Source organism: Strigops habroptila, chromosome Z (genome assembly GCF_004027225.2).
Source record: "Strigops habroptila isolate Jane chromosome Z, bStrHab1.2.pri, whole genome shotgun sequence".
NCBI lineage: Eukaryota > Metazoa > Chordata > Aves > Psittaciformes > Psittacidae > Strigops > Strigops habroptila.
The window spans coordinates 23,859,829-23,878,759 of NC_044302.2; the positions used below are offsets into that span (position 1 = coordinate 23,859,829).

The 18,931-nt window shown below is 38.2% G+C and overlaps 1 protein-coding gene across 6 annotated transcripts in view; it reads left to right on the plus strand.

The window, feature by feature from the left end:
• TTC37 (tetratricopeptide repeat domain 37) overlaps positions 1-16,914 on the plus strand; it is a 50,649-nt gene extending 33,735 nt beyond the window's left edge. For 4 of the 6 annotated variants that reach the window (XM_030470931.1, XM_030470932.1, XM_030470933.1 and 1 more), the window contains 12 exons: positions 591-714; positions 2,643-2,861; positions 3,669-3,741; positions 4,466-4,519; positions 4,626-4,737; positions 5,660-5,788; positions 6,409-6,530; positions 8,335-8,493; positions 11,014-11,166; positions 12,895-13,025; positions 14,589-14,712; positions 16,209-16,914. In XM_030470931.1, the coding sequence (XP_030326791.1) occupies positions 591-714; positions 2,643-2,861; positions 3,669-3,741; positions 4,466-4,519; positions 4,626-4,737; positions 5,660-5,788; positions 6,409-6,530; positions 8,335-8,493; positions 11,014-11,166; positions 12,895-13,025; positions 14,589-14,712; positions 16,209-16,286 (1,478 nt within the window). In that variant the 3' untranslated portion in view covers positions 16,287-16,914. Of the gene's footprint in view, positions 1-590; positions 715-2,642; positions 2,862-3,668; positions 3,742-4,465; positions 4,520-4,625; positions 4,738-5,659; positions 5,789-6,408; positions 6,531-8,334; positions 8,494-11,013; positions 11,167-11,807; positions 11,955-12,894; positions 13,026-14,588; positions 14,713-16,208 lie in introns of those variants that run through there. The other 2 variants (XR_003989276.1, XR_003989275.1) reach the window with 2 other exon arrangements.
• The last annotated feature ends 2,017 nt before the right edge of the window (positions 16,915-18,931 follow it).

The window sequence follows — 18,931 nt, forward strand, 5'->3', positions numbered from 1 at the left end:
CCTTGTTCTGAAATGAAATGGCTTTTCTGGAAAGATCAGTTCTGGGTAGGAGATTAATGTGTTGTGCATAGCACTTTAGTGATAAATATAAGTGCTGAATGGTCATGTTCTGCACTGCTAAGATGTGAGACTTCACAAAAATGTGTACTGAATTGTCAGTGCAGAATTGTAAGCACTCACAAAGGACAGCCACCTCAGTATTTTAAGTACCTCTTACTTTTTAGATGGAGTGAAGTGTGCCCATCTGAAGTACTATTTTGTAAATAAACTGTTACGGGGGAGTATCTACACTGTGTTCTTTCAGGCTTTTGCTGGATATCGCAATACTGCTTTTCAGTTCTGTTTCCACTTGCTAAATATTAAACAATTCCCAGTCTCTAAACAGCCCTGGCATTTCTAACATATAGTTACTTCCACAGTCGTAGTCAACTCTTTTTTTGTCTTCTTCCTATTATTTGGGGTGTAAGAATGTAGTGAACCTGAAACCAAAGTGCCCCTGTCTCCGAGTTCTAATACCACGCCTTTCTAGAGGCTTTATAAAAATCGTAGTTTTTCTCGTACTTCAATTCTGAGTCTTGAATTTTTACTAGCCTATGAAAAAGCCTTGTCTGTTGCTGAGTCAGAAGAAGATAAAGCACATATCTTGACTGCCTTGGCAATAATAGAGTACAAACAGAATAAAGTGGATGCTGCAAAGACACTGCTATTTAAATGGTGAGTGGAAGGAATAATAATTCATATATGATGTTTATTGTACTGCTGAATCCTCAAATTTACTTTTGGGGAGATCTCATGTGAATTTTTTTTTTTTTTTTTTTTTGTTGTTGCAGAGTAAAAGTGGGAGTGGATGCAGTGTTCTTTTAAGCGTATTCATGTGATATGTTTTGGTTTATGGCCTATCTCTTCTTCCATATTCTTAAAGCAGTGTGGAGTGAAAGGGTTAGTGGGCTGGGCAGTTTGGATTTCTAGTATCCTTGAATGGTAGTCTTAATAGGTTTATCTTTTAAGATAATATGTAGTTGTCCTAAGCACTAGGGAGTATTTTTACTCTTTAGCTGTAGGAGATCTAGATGACAAATAAAAACAATTTCAGTCTAAATAGCCAGAAATCTCCTGAACAATTGCGTTCCAAGTATCGTAGGCAAGGACAATCTTGTAGCTTCCCCATGAAAAGAAACAGATCTGTATCAGTTGTTCACTTAAGTTATGAATGTCTTTTTTCCCCCCACCCCAGCTATGGAGGCAAAAAGCCCATGCATCATTGTTAGTCTTCAGGGAGCTATGGACTGAGAGCTAACATCTCAGGCTCAGGATCAACTCTGTCAGAAGAGAACTCCAGTAGTGGCTGTACAGTCTTAGTCTTGCCAGCAGACTCCTGAAACAGTGAAGATTCATGATCTAGTGCACTCTAAATCCTGAGTAACTGATGATTAACTAGCTAGAAACCTGATATTTCATACATCCTATTAATCACTACAGTTTTCTATTTTTGTCATAAAAATCGACAATGAGAGTTTTGGAGGTTTTTTTTTTTTTTTTTTTTTTTTTTTTTTTTTTTTTTTTCCCCTTTAAACAAGAAGTAGTTAAGGAAAGTAACACTGCAGTGAATATATCTAGATCTGAATTGGAAGCACAGTGCTGCACAGGTATACAGTGGATTTTACTAAAAGGGTCCATTCTAGTCTAATAGACAGATGTCTTTGTTGGCTGGATTTCATGCTAGATGACTTAAAGGCCTGAGTTAGGACTTCACACAAGAAGGTGTCTTTCTTCTTTCTCGTGGCCAGCTTGTCACAGAAATTTTTAGCAGTGAATATGTCTTTATAGCTAATACGGTAGGATTCCACGTCTTACTTGTGGAAGAGCAGCGCCTTTGCACCAGATAATGTAGTGCTGACTATTTATATTTAACAGCACTTACAAATTTTTCTTGCTAGGGACTGAAAACAAAATATCAAATCACAAGTTTACATTCTTGTCTTTTCTGAAGGCAGAAATAATAATCCTTAAGTCTTGATTAGAAGCCTGTAGTCACCGGATAAGTGAAAGTAAGCAGCACTTCATTCTGTGATTATGTTTAGGGCATTACAGTGAAGTAACTCCAGGTTACTGTTGCCATGCACTGTTTGGTTACATGCCTCCCTTCAGTTTGTCTTGCCTTTACTGTAAGAACACCTTCACCTAGTACACCAGTTAAGGTCATTTCTGGCTTTTCCCTTCATGGAGTTCAAAGCTGTAAATATGTACACTACAACACGGGTTTGATACTTTAGATATTTAGATATTTAGAAGTAGAAATGTCTTCAAGAAAAGAAAATCACAGTGTTACAGAGATTCTCTTACTATTCATTTTGTGGCTGCTGCTGACGACAGTTAAAGTGTCAGAGTCTTGCCCAGTAGTTGCATGTGATAAGCTTGGGTGCTGAAATGGCACACAACCACTGCTGTTTTCCATATCCTGAGACCTCAAGGATACTGATCTAGCTTGATCCATGATCCAACAGTGACAGGCTGTTAATTCTGTACACCATAAACAAGACATAGCAGCAGAAGGACTCAAAAGTAACAAGTACACTAACATTAACAGTAAGTTTAATGTATGCTCCAAAATAGTGTCTTTTTCTCTCTCTATGATTCAACAGCTCATTAAAGGAACCTAGTATGGAAAGTCTGATGGCTTTGTGCACACTAGGACTTGTAAAGGAGGATGCTACACTTGCAACAGCAGCCCTAAAAGAATTACTGAAGCATGAAAAAGGAAAATATAAGATCTATGAGAGGTGCCTTATTGCATCTGCTGTTTATGCATTGCAAGGCAGAAATGTGGGAGTCCAGAGAGAAATCTCCAAAGCAATACACAGGTATGTCTTGTCTTTCTTTAGATTCCCATGTAAATACATTGTTTTGATTATATTGAATAGTAAGCAAACCTTTGTTCCATTGCAGGATTCTTTAAAAAAAAAATTAAAAAATTATTTTTCAAACACAGTGTTTTCACTGAAGGTGAGAACATCAGCATCAGCTTCCAGAAGCTTGCTTTCTGATTTGTGGGATCAAATGGTGAAAGTTTCATGGCTTGTTTTCACGGGTTTTCTGGTTTTGTTTTGGTGGCTCCTTTAGTAGCTAGATCAGTTCACCGTTCTGTGAAAGCATTTTTTATCATATATAACAGAAACTTCAGCCTAGAAAAGTCTCAAGGGCTTTTGTTTAATAGTAAACAGCCTCTGAAGCTGTTAATTCTGTTGGCTAAATGTCTGTGTTTGAATGCATTCTAGAAAGGGGGAACTTTAATCAATGCCTTTAAGTAAGACACATCTCAGTCTCTCCAAGTGTTTTCAGAAACTCTTCTTTATGCAAATTTTTTTTCTCAAACTGGAATTAAAATTTCTTGCTCTTCATGCTATAAGAGCAAGACCTTTAGTCCTGAAGTTGTTTTCTTCCCATGAATGTTGATATCCATATTGTACCTTTCATTTCTTTAACCAGAAATGTACTTCAGTGTTGTGTTGTTTGCTGTAAATTACTATCTATGTCTATTTTCAACCACAGCAGACTGTTTTCTTAATAGAACAAGATCCATTTGGGAATTATAGCAGCTGCATACTGAGTTATGGAAGACCAAGTTCATAGCTAAACCATGAAGTCTAATGTCGTTGTTCTTTTTCCAGTAACCCTGATAATCCTGCCCTCTGGTCTCTTCTGTCTCGGCTAGTTCCACTGTATGTGCCACAAAAGGCAAAAGTAAGTGCATTGCTTGTGCATTGTTCACATCCTGAGTAGTCTTGTGTTATGTCTTAACTGAAAAAAACCCACCTTTCAGTACATGGACATTCACTAGTTAATATGAAAACTTAAAGCTTGCATACAGAAGCACATACAGAGCAATGCACAGGTATATACTGAAGCCACATACTCAGTTATTTGCATCTTTCGTGGGATAGTGATTCTTTTTCTTCTTGAAATAAAAAGAATTGATAGAAATCGTCCAACAAGAAAAGGCTCTGCTATGTATGTTTTTTTGTTTAGTTTTATGCATTATGTATGTTTCTATATAAATATGTATTAGGATTTACCGATGTTCAATTTGGTTAATCGAGTCAATTTCACTTCTCTCATTAGCCAGTATTTCCTTGCCACTTTTATGCTTATTATTATTAGTTATTCTCCAAATAGATACTCTGTCTTAATTTATGTCCATTATGTAAACAGAAATAGCACCTGAAAACAAGTTCTTATCTATGTGGGGCTAAAATTATAAGCATAACATATGGTTAAACTCTAATCCTGAATGTGTCTTCCTGATTTTTTATAGAGAGAGATCATGCTGTAGGCAAGGAAAACATCTTATTATGCAGACTTTGTGCTTCTGATTAACAAAGATAAAAAGATCTTGGCATTACATTTTGTATAAAATCTCTTAATCAGTCGTATAACCAAGTCAATTATTTTTTTTCTAATCTTGCAGGGGGGAGCTGTAGCAGGAAATGTTGCACATGTACTTGATGTAAACCATGCAAAGGTTTGGCATTCTTAAAATGCAGACTTTATAATTCCATAAACAATCCTAAATTTAATTCCATTTGATCACTTACACTGTGAAGTCACTTTTATGTTCTGTTTTATAGGAAGTCCTGGTGAACATTGCAGTTAATCAGTTGACAGCAGGACATCACATGTTAGAAGATGAGAAAAACAATCCTCTGAAAAATGTACAGAAGGCAATCCACCTCTATCCAGGTTACTCTTGTTCTCAAACACAGTAGTGATTTTTATTTTTCTATCCATCAGCAAGAAAATTATTATGCTAACAAAAAAAAAAAAAAAAAAAAAAATCTACTTTCTTTGGGTTGTTTTATTACGGGTTATCCGTGAATGATTTGAGGAGAATGCTTAGAGTTGAAATTTAGAATGTCATTCTGAGTTTAGACATGGGGAATTAAACCAGACAAGAAAAAGAGTTCTAAGACTTTTTCTAAAAACATGGGCAATTTCTTAATCCCTCAGCAGAAGAAGAGATAATTATTATTTAGTATATCATACAAAAAAGAAAAATGCATGTTCCCTCAGTCTGTATGCTACACCAAGCAGAAGAGATTTATTCATCTATCTTGAGAATTTGGATTGGGAATGTTCTCTTGCAGCTAGCTGGTTATGAACTAGAGGCAACTGTTCTCCTATTATGAAATTGTGATCTTCATTGAATGCAAGAAGTGTGACTGTAGTGGGGTTTTCAAGTGCTAATTTGTCTTGACACTGAAATACCAGAACATTATTTCTTCTACTGTAATTTTGATCTGATGCATCAGTGTGGCTGCAAGTTAAAAATTTCAGTTACCTTCCTGCAGGCACATACAAGACTATGGCTGCTATTGAAAACCAGTATACTTCACATTTTACTTTGTTAGATCTTCAAGCTTTGTTTCGTTTTGCTGGCAAAATTCATTATCTTTGGGATGACAATTTATCTTCCTTAGTTGAGCTCTGTCTAGTTCAGGACAGAGACTACTCTCCCAAGTCATAGTTGCTCTTCCTGAGGGTAGGTCAGGGTAAAGCTGACACTGGCGTTAGCTGGCACAGCAGGGAATGGTAAAGACCTTTCTAACTGAACTAACAGCATATTTAGAATGGGCATGAGTTGCCTTTAACCATTCTTTTCTAGATAATCCTGCTGCCTGGGCAGTGCTCATGGCAGCCTGTCATGCTGAAAACACCGTTGTCTGTCTAAACAACACTCAGCCAAAGCGAATGGATCTAGAGATGACACTTTTATCTACAGTTTTAGCCAAAAGTAAGCTATACAAGTTTTCTAGTTTAAAAAAGTAAAATACAACTGAAATGTTTTAAGCTTGTAATATTCTTCTGAATTTTGGAAGCTTGCAAGCTCAGTAGTAGTTTGAACTGTATCTGTATTTTAGCATGTAAAAATGCTAAATCCTAAGGCACAGCTAGGGTTAATTTCCTGATTGAGGCTTGCTTTCCCCTCCAAAGCCTCAAATGCTTTTTTCAAATAGTAATGCTGAACTGTGATGCCTAAATGGATGGATGGGTGTATTATAGCACAGGAACGCTGCTTACAAGGAAGGTCTAAAGTACTCCTGAGTTCTGTAACTTTTCCAGTAGAGGGATAACCTCAGCCTCAGTCATGCTCAACATCTGTAGTGTTTTCAAAACCAGAATTAAACATTCTGTATTTGGTTGGTTGTTCTCAAACCATTAGCTCAAATGGGGTATTCTTTTTTCCCTTCTTTTGCTTTAAATTTTATGATTTCTTAATGTTGCTACTAATAAAGGAAGCCACATCAGGTTAATACTCCTAAAGTTCTCCCTTACCACATCTAGAGCATGTGACGTGGTGTAGCACTACAGCATATACAGTAATCTGGTTAAGCATTTTATCTGTTTTTGCAGCTGGAGAAAATAACCTTCCATGTCATTATGTCCAGACTCTTGAAGACTGGTGTCTGTGTCAAGCCATTACCAGTCTGGAGGAGACCGGTAAACTCTCAGAAGCTGAAGCCCTTTGTACCAAGGTGTGATGTCATGAAACTGGCAGATTGTGGTAGAATTGTATAGAAAACATGATTTGTGTTCATTTTGCAAAACTGTGGTCTTTGAATTAGCAACTCTCTGTTCCATCAGTTGTACAAGATGCCATAGTTGTTGGCATTTTCTCCACCTCACCAAGACGCTTAATCTGTTTGCACTACAACTGTGTTGTTACTGAAACAAGCAGTGTATGACATGGCAAAGCTATGCCTGCCCTTCCTGCCTTTATTCATTAAGCTAGGATTAAGCAAAACGTTACAGAAACTCTAGGTAAGAAGTCCAGGTAGGAGATTTGCAGGGGACTTGTGCTCTGTTGTGTTGGTACTCCATTTCAGAGTCACAAGTGAATGCTACAAGTTTAATTATTGAAAAGAAAAATCTTGAGGAAGCACAGTTAGGGAAGGAGAATGGACTGTTAAGAAGCCTCAAGTGTGTATTTCGTATGTTCATGAACCAAAGACTTGGCAGAAGATAAGCAAAACCCCAGTTGGACTCAGCAGCACACATCCCTGACTTGCAAGATGGAAAATGACTAATCCCATGAAAATGTGCTTCTTGCTTATGGCATTTCTGTATCGACAGTGAAGGGAGTTAAAACACCAAAACCCTTCCCAGCAGATTCAGTGAACATGCCGATTTGCTAAGGGGAAGTTCTTGTCTGTTTGCTTGGTGAGGCAGTGTTTTCCTTTTCTAGCCAGCATGTCTACTCATGTGTCTTAACAAGGATCAGAGATTTCTAGACATACAAGCTGGTATCTGGGCATGGGAGAAGGTTATGGTTGGTTTGGTTAGTTAAATAGCTTGGGAAGAGGACAGTCAGTGCCTGCAATTTGTGAAGAAACAGAGTGACACTCTCTGGTACCACAAACTTTCACAGACAGTTTTGACCCCCAGGATTCTCAGAAAGCAGTATAACTGGGGATGATGAGTCAGGCACTGCAGTCATTCTCTGAGATAGGCAACATGGTTGCACACTTGTTAGTGGGGGAAGATTGCAGCAAATACAAATAGCAGCTTCTGTTGTGTTTCAGAAAGTCTTCGCATGTCTATGCATTCTTCACAAGTAGGAGCTTGCTAAGAATTCACAGACAACATATTTTGTTTTTAAAAAAGTGGATGAAAACTAGAAGTATTGTTTCTTAGAATGGATCTGTTTTGCATTAAAATTCTTGGGAATACTGTGATTTAAACAGGTAAAATAACATTAATTGTGACTTGCAGAAGCTTCACATGCTTCACCTGAAAAGGATAAAGCAAAGATGGCTAGTTTTCTGTCTTTGTTTTTTTTGTGCTTGTATTCAAAAAAAATACTCTATGAGTGTCTGCTGTTATTGAACAGGAAATGTTTAGTAAAGTGCTTCTGTTCCAGTAAGAATAAAGCACCTTAGCTGGGAGAATTGAAATTGCTTGGAACATACTCAAGGTCATTTTAGCCACAGGACAGGGTTTTGCCTCCATTAGCCCAAAACTTGTAATGATTATGAAACCAAAGGAGAAGTGGAGGTCTGCCATTTACCTTTGTTTCAGAAACCTCTAAGGATAGGACACGTACAAAATTTAGGATGTACTTCAGATGTATTTTGAGGAGAGAATAACGTTACCTATTTTCATGTGTCAATTCCTGGAACACTCCTTTGTGCAGAGTAGGAGGAAAATGCCATGTTGGAAGCATCCTGAGCATGCTTTCAATGCTGTATGCTGTAAAGACCAAAGTGGAAAAATCAAAGTATCTTCTGCTATTTGTAAATGATAATTCTGATACTATGTTGAGCCTTGTTTTGGTTTTAGGGTTTAAAAAGCTGCCCTGAGCACCCAGCTCTGTTTTTGCTTTTGAGACAAATTCAGTGTAAGCAGCTGTTGCAGTCTCACAAAGAACTTCCAGACAACATCCTGGAGGAGCTTCGCAAGACGGTCATGACCAGTTCAACTTCAGTTGCAGCCTGGCAAGTAAGTGTGGATCCTCTCTTGGACTTTGGTGTGCTGCTCTCAGCAGAGTGTGCACGATAAGTGGGTGAGAGTTTGTTTCACTATTTGCTTTTATTTGTCCACCAACAGCCAGTGACAGAAAAAAACCAGCTCACATTCAGTTAATTATAAAGGTGTAACATTATGTTAACTTTCTTTAATAGCTGAAGTACTAACAACCATTAGTAACAAGCAGCAGATGGGGAGGCAGGAGAATTAAAAACTTGAGATAAACCCCTGTACCTGTGTCTTTAGGGACCTGTGACTTTGCATGTGAGCAGAAACCAGTGAAATATTTCATAACCCGTAAGAATATGTGGAAGTAAATGGTTTCCTAATATAGAAATATACAATTCCTTATTCAGCATCTGAGAACCTAAGTCTCTTTCTCCATAATCTCCTGACATCAGGTGTCACCATTCATTTGAGTAGGTTGTGTCTGCAGGGAAGAGAAAGCACTCCCAGTAACAGTGTTCACTCACTCCCTTCCATGGCACTATGAGTCATCATTTTTAGCTAACATGAAGGTGCTATAACTAACTTCATATGCTCTTCTGTGAGACAATCTGAGAAGTCTGTCTCACACATGCCAAGAGATCTTTCTGGTGATGCAGCATATTTATTTATTTATTTCCTAACCGTTGCTGTTAGTTACAGTTACTATCCTCCTTACCAATGTTAGCAGCACATTGCTTAGAAAAATCCTGTGTACCTTTAGAGTCCTTTATGTAGTTGCAGCATTTATGGTGCTCCCTCTGCCTGTTGAACATACAAACCCCTGTTTGTGGTAAGATTCACTAAAGTTGATTTCAATCTTAAAGGATCAGGGCAAGGCTACTATAGAGATCTTCATTTCACCTGTCACAAGGCTGCAGATCCTCTTCCCTTCTGGAACATAGCAGAATCATTTTTGGTGCTTTTTGGATGCTTTTTTCTTTGGTTTGAGAGACTTCACCTTTCTGAACTGCAGAAGTCATTCAGACTGGATTTGCAAAGTATGGGAGCATGCAAGACATGATTGTATTCTCTATTTTAGTATTATCTCTTGAAAATGGAATTAGGGTTTATATAAATTGTTCAAGCACCTCTTGCATAGCCAAGTGTCATCTTGTTTACAAGCGGGGGAATAAGCAAACAGTGGAAAGGTTGTTTTGTTTTGGTGTTTGGGGGGTTTTTAATACAGGCCACACATAAGATCTTCCTCAGAGGCATCTTTTTTAAGTCTTCCAATTAAAGAAGATATTTCTTAGGGTTGGATAGCATTCTGAAAAAGCCTGGCTTCTGCATTTGTTCCTAATAGATAGATCTGTCCTCTTATGTTTTCTGGCTCTAGACTTCCTAACAGTTTGATACATGTTCTGTTTTACTTAAAGTATCCATTGCAATGCCTTATAGCTTTACTAAGTTACAGGGGCCTTTTAACTTTTCTCTTTTTTTTAAACTTTTGGCTTTTGTCTAAATAGTTATTTTGCAGGATTTAGGAGTGCTGCTGAACTACTGTTCTGATGTCTGTTACACTTTTTGTACTGTGGGTTACCCAGAAGACAGAGAACACTGATCTGGCAGAGCTGCCACTGTGCCTTTCACGAGGGTTCTTTTCTCCTTTGCATCTTGAGTGTTAGACAACTTCAGCTGCAAAGAACAGAGACCAAAGAAAGCTTTTTTTACTGCACATGAATGGATGTGTTACTTTACAAAGCAGTCTTGCAGCTTGGTATCGCTGTCTCACTAGTGCTAATCAATACTTTCTAGTGGGTCTCTTCTTAATGATAAATCACTTTTATACATCAGAAAGGGTTAAGAATTTTGCCCCATATAACACCAGACAGTCTTTAGCTAGCAAAGTCTAAGCACCTTTGCTTAAAAGCAAGGGAATTGTCTTTCCGATAAGAAATTGTTTTGTTTGGTGATCCAGCAAATAATATTTCTAAATGTGGCTTGCACATCTTGATGCATATCATGTACACATCAGGGATTCGCAAACTTGCGATGGCATCTGCTTCAAAAAAATGTGTCATGACTACAGATTTAAAGAGGGAGGAGTTAGAATCCTTTCCTTCTCTTCATGAGGAAATCAGGACATCTTGTGCTGGCAGAGCAGGCAGCAGGAGCATGAACTCCATACAGATTCTGGTGTCTGCACCCTTTGCCCCTCCAGATCTGAGTTAGAAGGTGTGCCTACGCCCATCATCTGAGCCCAGGCTCACATCTTTCACATTCCTGGCGTTACTTATATGGGCTGGGAAAACCTACCATGTCCCTGGGTGGTCTAGGGAACTCCAAAATAAGTTACTGTAGTAAGGTGTGCTGCCAGCTCTGCAGCAGACTACATTTCACTGCAGGGCAGTGCACAGTGCGCTGTTGGAATGAGGGCTGGGTGTGTGGTGGTGTTTTAGCTAATGACATGCTGTGGTACTCTCATAAATTTAACTTAATTATATTACCTAATGGATGTATATTTTGGTGGCTCCAGAACTGATTCTGTTGGATGTTTATTTTCAGTGGCTCGCAAATGTGTATCAGTCTCAACGAATGATGGTTGGAGCAGAGATGTGTTACAGAAAGAGTCTGCAGTTGGCATCACAGCAGGGCAGCTGGAACGGGAAGTTATCCAGTCTGCTCAGGCTAGCTATGCTCGCACTGGAAATCTGCATGGTAGGGTAATCAAAATTATGTAACTGCATGATTTAACAGGAGTTTATGGGATGTAGGGCTTCTGCAGTCTAAATGTCCCTGTTTAATTGACTTTGCATTTCATGAATGACAAGTGAAGGATAAAATAAGACTGCAAGGGACAGTGGACTGTTATAGAATGTCTCTTACAAAGGGATGTTGTTGTGAAATAATCACACAGAAACACTGTGTACGTAAAATGCTAACTTGCTCCATAAGGCTTATTTCTGTAATAACAGATTCGGCTTGACCATCCAAACTGATGTTCCCTTCAAGTCTGTCCTCTTGTTCAGACAACTGCCTTAACATTTTCCCTCTCCTGTTGCCTGGAGACTTCAGTCAGGTTTCAAATACCTTCATGCTGTATGGTCATTTCTAGATATGGTGCCTTTAAGTATAAACACAATCTTAAGGGAAGTATACCTTGTGGTATAAAGAAACTTATTCTACTCCTTGCACCAAAGGGCCAAGTGAACATAACTCAACTTCTTGGCAAATGTCTATTCTCTTTAAGCATAGTCACTCTAGAAACTTGAAGTGCATTATCAGACTTCTTTAAAGCTTGGTGTAAAACGTAGATATTACTGTGATCGTGGCTAACACTTTTCCATGTATTTTAACAGATGATCAAGCTTACAGCCATAATGAAAATCAGGCAAAGAAACCCCATATATCTGAGTGCTTTTAAGATAAAAGGCAGTCAGTTTTTCCAAGGATAAAGCTGCAAAGCTGTGGATCCTGGTGAGAAGAGACAGTCCCTCTCAGTGTAGGCAAGTCTCTTTCTCAGAAGCAATATGCTTCGAAAGGCAGAATTTGTCAAGTGACAGGATTTTTCCTCCCATGATTCTTCTGTCTGTGTTGTAGTGGTCTGGTCCCTGTTTCCTATAGCTCCTAAATGTCTCCCAGATAACAAGGTACCTTCTAGCTTAATGCTACTTCTTTGAGTGCTGGCCCGAATTCAGCCTGAGAATGTATAAGATAAGAACCTGATTATCTCATCTCTGCTTTTCACATGAATAGCGTAGCTTGATGAGTGAGTGGATTTCTTTTCAGCCTCTCTAATCTGGACTGGCTTAAAGAAATGTGCAAAAGCCTGGTGAAAACCTTGCTCAGATCCAAGAAAGTTCTGTGATTTATGACTGCTTGTCTCCTGATTATCTGTCCAAATGAAAATTCAGGCACCCCTTCAAATACAGCAATTTGAATGCTATCCAGACACAATAAGGGATAATAAGATTTTTCTTGAGGCAAAAAATACAGGGATTTGTTCAGTAGTTGCTCTATTAGGTAATTGCGATCTCAGAGTTGGTTTTTACTTCTGGTAAAATATGGTGTCACTTCTAGAGCAAAAGTCTACATTCTAGAATAGTCATGTACACAGGATGAAGATTTACAAGATGAAGGGCAAACAAGGGTTTGTGATTAAAACAAGCATTACTAAAACTGTATGAAAAAAAAGCTTTCTGGCATAAACAAGCAAGTGGAATGCTAGCAAGGCTGGACCTACAATATTTGACTTTTTGAGGCTCCTCTAAACACTCGTTTATTTGTTTTAAAGAAATATCTTTCTAATCTGCCAAATACTTTATATAACTCAGAACAGCTTGAATTAAACCTGCTCTCAAGAGAGCTGCAAAGAAGAACTGATTTAGTCTGCACACTACAATAAAGCGCCTTTTTTTTTTTTTTTTTTTTTTTCTTTTATTGTAGGCTAATGTCTCAAATGAGCACTGGCCATCCTTGGTTCAGGAGGCAACAACTGAAGCTTTGAAACTTTCTTCTTGTCCCCTGGCAGCTCTCCTGCAAGCGCTGCTGCAATATAATCGCAAAATGGGAGCAAGGTATGCATGATCTGTTATGTTTAACTGGAACACACTGTCTAAAAGCACAGGCAGTCATTATCCCCATACCTAGGTCCAAGAACCAAAAGAAAGTTGAAAACAGGAATTAGTTCTTGAAGTTGTTAAAAGAGAGAAGTAAGGGAGGAGTTAGTAGTGTGGGGAGCGGGAAGCAGTAGGATCTTCCTCCTTTTCTCAAAAAAAACAAGTGTATGACCTTCATACTAAGAAAAAAACAGCGGTAAGACAACTTCTATTTTAATAGCATGTTACCTAAATAAATTAATCAGGAGGTCTATACATTCTCTAAGGTCTTGTTAAATAGCACAGTGGAAACAGATATCACTACTGTATCTACTGCTCAGATTAATTTTGATCCTAAACTGGCTTGTGTTCATTCCTGAACAACCAGGTGCTCATTGTGGCTTTTTGAGGAAGGGGAGGAAGATTGAGGGGAGAGCTTGGAAGCCTTCCACTTTTGAAACAAACTGGCTTGTTTTCTATGTGGGCTTTTGAGGAGGATAGCAGGCAGACCAATGTGATTGTGGTGGTTGATGATAGTAACAAAATTGGGCTGAAAACTTATTTAATCAATTAAAATAAGTCTTACTACAGATTCAGGTATTAACTTAATGTGAACAGTAAGGTATATCACAAGATCTAGTTGATCTGCCTAGGTGTTCCAAAATACTGAAACAGAAATTAACCTTAAGTACAAATAACAAAGAAAAAAACAGATGCAACCTCTCTACGGCCTGTGTTAAATCACAGTGTACTGGGAAATCACATTGGTTATAAAGGACAGAATTCTTAAAATGAAAGCCAAGGCTGATGGAGCACCAATGAATGAATATGGTAATCCCTAAACTTAATTGCTAGTTTTTACCTCTTTTCTAATGACACAGTGAATTTGAAACTGTCTTGGTTAGGTATAAGCTGGCACTGTTGGAAGGTAGTGTCAACCAAATAGAATTTTAGACTTCGTGTAGTAGTCTATTCCAGTTTCTTTCTCTGCAGTTTCACATCTTGCCTCTGTGTTCACAGGAACTGCAGTACTTTTTGTGAGTGCCTGGATTAAATATATTTGTGTATAATATGATATTATATTTGCATTATTAAGACCTGTTGTAGTACCTGCTTCTCTCAGGTGCACTGTCTTCCAAAAGACTTATTTCATAGCTGTTGAACAGAATACCTGCAATATTTGCTCAGCAGATCACATCAGAGATTTTGCTGAGTTCACTGATAGCAAGATCTTTATCGTGCTGTTGTAGCAGTCATAAAATCTGCTGTGTCAATCTAATTTGCATTACTTGCTAGTTAAAGCACTAACTTGAGTGTAATATATTAAGCATAACAATGGTTGCAGTATTCCTCAGCATTATAAATGCAACTACAGAGGAAACAAAGCAATGTACAGCTCTGCTCTCTCACTTTCTTGGATGGTAGAAGGACCTTCCTTTATATTACTCCTGGTCACTGTTGCTTGCTCTGGGATACTGGTGTGTTACATGTAACCTAGTCAGTGGTGATTTGATTTAGTTTATGTTTTGGTTTTGCTTCTAGGGAGACTCGTCGAATGTTGGAGAGAGTGGTTTATCAGCCTGGGAATCCGGAAACCATAGTGTCAGTGGCACGCTGGTACCTCCTGCAACATCTGTATGCCAAAGATGATCAAGAATTAATAGATGTAAGTCAGTCCATTTCATACAGGAATTCAGTCTATTTACATTGAATATTGTGCTCACAACTTGGAAGTGGGGTAGAGGGAAGCAGGGAGGTGCTGGTTTGCCTGCTCTGGGGGCTGCAATGTTGAAGGATTCCATACTGACAGAACATACCTTAATTTTCAAACTGCAACCTGTTTGTTTGAAAGTCTTCCAACCTTCCACGCAATACTAACAAAAAAGAAACAGTAAAATCTCTAATCCAGACTGGCAAAAATTCTACTAGTGGCTCTTCAGCAGACACAATGACCTTTTCTTACAAGAATTTTACCAGAACATATCAATGCACTAAAAATAGTAATTCCCTCAAGCCTGGCTTGAACAATGTGGTATCCTTGTCTTAAAAAAAAATGAACAGTGGAGTGCTGTACTTTCTGTACTTAAGATTTTTATTATATCTGTAATGGTGCAGTATTTTCAGCACATAGTTAATGGTTCATTAGTTTCTGTTGACAATACTTCACAAATGCGCACAGATCTTTCATGTGATGGGGTGGTTCATTTTGGCTTGTAATTAGAATCACTTTGCTAATCAAACTCTGCACTCATCGTGCTAATATCCTCGCTGCTGCCACTGGCACAGTGAGCTCTTTTGCCCAGATTAATAACAGCTCCCTGGTGAAATTATGAATTTGTAACAAAATATGTTTGGAGGGAGTAGGCTCAGAGTTCACAAAAATCAATACATACACACACGGGTTCATAAAAAAGCTAAAATTAATGAGTGCAGATGATCCTGGCATGATCTTATTGCATTTGCTTCTGCAAAATCATTTGTACTCCCTACCAATTAGTACAATAACAGTAATGGCTAAAGTAAAGATTTTCTTGATTCTACTTAGTGGTTTTCTTTTTTAATATGTATAATGTGGTTGGATTACAAGAGAAGTGCCACAAGCTTATGAACATTAGGCTGTCGTGGGAGCTTTTTTAATGAGTAGAAAAACAGCAAATAGGGTGCATGTAAAAATAAACCAGGGAAGGTTAAATCTAAATGGGGAAGGCAAAAGGATGCTTTGGCAGTTTTAAGTAGCTGCAGAGAATGCTCCTGTTTGGCAAATTGAGATTTATACAGACAAAATCAAGAGCAAGTGTATAGCAAGAGGCAAGTATGTGTCAGCAGGGAGATAGGTCTCATCTAACTCTGCTCTTTTCATTGCCAGCAGGTAACTTACTGGTCAAACTTGGTCTCAGCCTCAAGTAACAAATGATACGGTTGTTGTGCATTGCAAATGGCAACAGGTTTAGCAAGTCACTACAGAGTGTGGGGAGGTTTAAGTGCCCGAGATTTTAAGCAAGCTGATGTGTCATGTTGAGTATTTCCTATCTAAGCTTATGGGTTGCTTAGTGTTTTAGGGAAATGGCATAGCAGAAATTAAAATGCATTTGAGATTGACAGTAAAATACTAACAGTAAAATACTAAATTTTTCATTTTTCGTTCTTTGTCTTTCTCTGCAGATGCTTATAGAAAATGCCAAAGCCAACGGAGATGTTAGAGCTCTGGAACTAAATGAGAAATTGTCAGCAAGTGCCTAGTATGGACTATATCAAGTGAAAAATCTTCCATTCATGCAACTTAATAGTCAGTCTTCCAGAACCTTATGTTGTTTGGGGTTTTTTATTTGTGTCGGTTTTGTTGGTTGTTTTTTTTACCCGTTGCACCAACTGCAACTTTGTCTTTAGTTTCACTTTTTCTTGAACAAAAGTAGGTTATTTTCCTGTTGACATGGGTCCCACCAGAAAAAATAAACTTTATTTGAAAGAAAAATCCTGAATTTTGCTTTCATTTTCTTCTTCACTGGAACTTGAGCACTATTCACAATGGAGAGTACTCGTTTGTATTTCCCCCTTTGCCACATATAGAAGTACAATATTAAATGCAAGGTTTTCTTGGCACAGAATCTTACTAGCTAAGTAGCAGCAAACTTTTCTTACAGATATTGTAAAACACTGAGAAATTTAAAATGCCTATATTCCTCTGATATACTTTGTTCTGCAGTTGAGACCCAAATCCACTTGGAACTTCATATATGGTGTCAGTTTATACTTTTTTAAATATATATATATATTTAGTTAATCTTTAGCAGTATATCCTCTTGACTGCTGGCTTCAGTAAGCATTCACATCAAGAAAAGCTTGTGATCATCAGGGACAGGGTAATATTTACAAGTCTGTATAACAGACTCTGTTTATGTCTTGGTAATTCTGCTGTTGACTGCTTAATTGGATGAATCATGCCAGCGGTTCTTCAAACATGATGTTATTTTGCCTTTATGTACATGAAAATAAAAGAAATAAAGCAATGACTGTCATCTGTTAATGTTGTCATTAGGCTTTTCAAGCTGTTGATCACGATAGCTGCCCATACCCTCCCTTATCATAGAGAAGAAGGGGCGCTTCCAAGGTCAGCAATGAGATTGCATTGAACATACGCTTACTTGGTCTTGGAACCAGTTGTATAGGGCATAAAGAAATGAGGCTGCCAAGCTGGGGTGTGTGGGGTGTGCGTCTCTGTGACCATCCATGCATAGGGAACACTGTAAAGCGGACGAGAGACATGAGTGTGACACTGCCATTTTGAAGAGGAACTGGCTGGGGTTTCTCCTCTGTGGAGGTGAGTAGAAACCTCTCTGAATGGCAAGAATCCCTCCTTGTCTCCCACACTTTCTCAATTCTCCCACCCATCTCAGTGCAAAGTACCTTCCTTAAAAAGATTTTTTTCTTGTTAAATTTAGGTCGATTTTGGTTCCTTTGACAGTCTGCTGTCACATAGTCTTGAACTATCAGTAACTGCAGATACTGAAAGGGAACATTACAAAAGCCAGCCTCATGACTCAAGACTAGCTATAACTTTTTTTAGCTTACTGCTATTAAAAGCCTGGTAAAGTTCTTACAGCCTGTAGTTCATATCCTTGGCATACGGTCTTGAATTTTGTGCCTCCTACTGCAGTGGTGGGAGAGCCACCATTGCCAGCCTGATGACAGCGTGGTAAGTGGCTGCCTGCCCTTGTTAATGCAATAGGCAGAAGCGCTTCTGCATGAGTGTTAGCCCATGCTTTGTTCAGCACTAAGCCTTAAATACTTTCGAACAGCTAGGAAAACAGGCAAATAACAGGCATGAGAAACCAGCTAAGTAACTATCTACTGTGAACATTCTGTATTAGGAAATAAAATACTGCAGTGTTTTTCTTCTTCAGAAGACCGTGAAGTTACTTTTATTGTGATCAGTGGTGAACTCCTTGAACAAGATAATTACATAGCCCGAAGTTCTATTACATGCCCTGTAGGAAAAAACCATGTATCTCTACTCAGTGAAAAGCGCTCAGGCAACATGAGTTTAAATTTCAAGCTTCTGTAAAATCCAACAATATGAGGTAAAAATCTTGCTCTCCTCATTTTTTAACCATGCATAGCCTCTACAAAATCTGCACTTTGTAGAAGGTCTGCCGTAACACTGAGACAACATGCAGATTCATGCAGATTGAAGCAGCCCTATATTTTATACGATTGTAGAGCTCAGATTTAGAATGCTGTACAAAGGTAACACATCACTGAGTGGGGGAGCAGGGAGTTGTATATGGATTTCACTGCCTGGGAAGTCATATGTTTAGCTGCTATGACTGCAAAGGGGGGAAAAAAATCATTCCCCAACTGTAATTTGTTTTATGTTGGCTTATGCTGAAGGCAGAATGGAATTAGATGTAATGAATTTCAAGGTAGACATTTTTGCTACTTCAGACATGAAGGACTTCATATGCTACTTAAATTTACTTTTATGCAAAAATGAGACAATGGTTTGCTTATGAGAATTTGTATTTATTTTTTAGGGTCATGCATGTTCATCTTGTTTTCTGTATTTCCTAAGAATTGCTGGATTTCTACCCAATTTTTGAGCTTCTCAAAGTGGTATCATGAAGTACAGTGAGTAATGACATTAATTCAGATAATCTTCCTAACCTTAGAGTTTAACAGAAACACAGATGTATACTTCTGTCTCACTAGTACTTTTGTTTGACACCTGTTATATTTTTCAAAAATATATGAATTCACAGATATAAAATCCTTGAGAACTGTTTTCATGCTGCACAAATGCACTGTTGCAAGGGAAAGCACATCCCTAATCCAGCAGCCTGGATGTCTAGAATTTAGCTTTCCTTCTTCACCAATTAATTTGCTTTCTT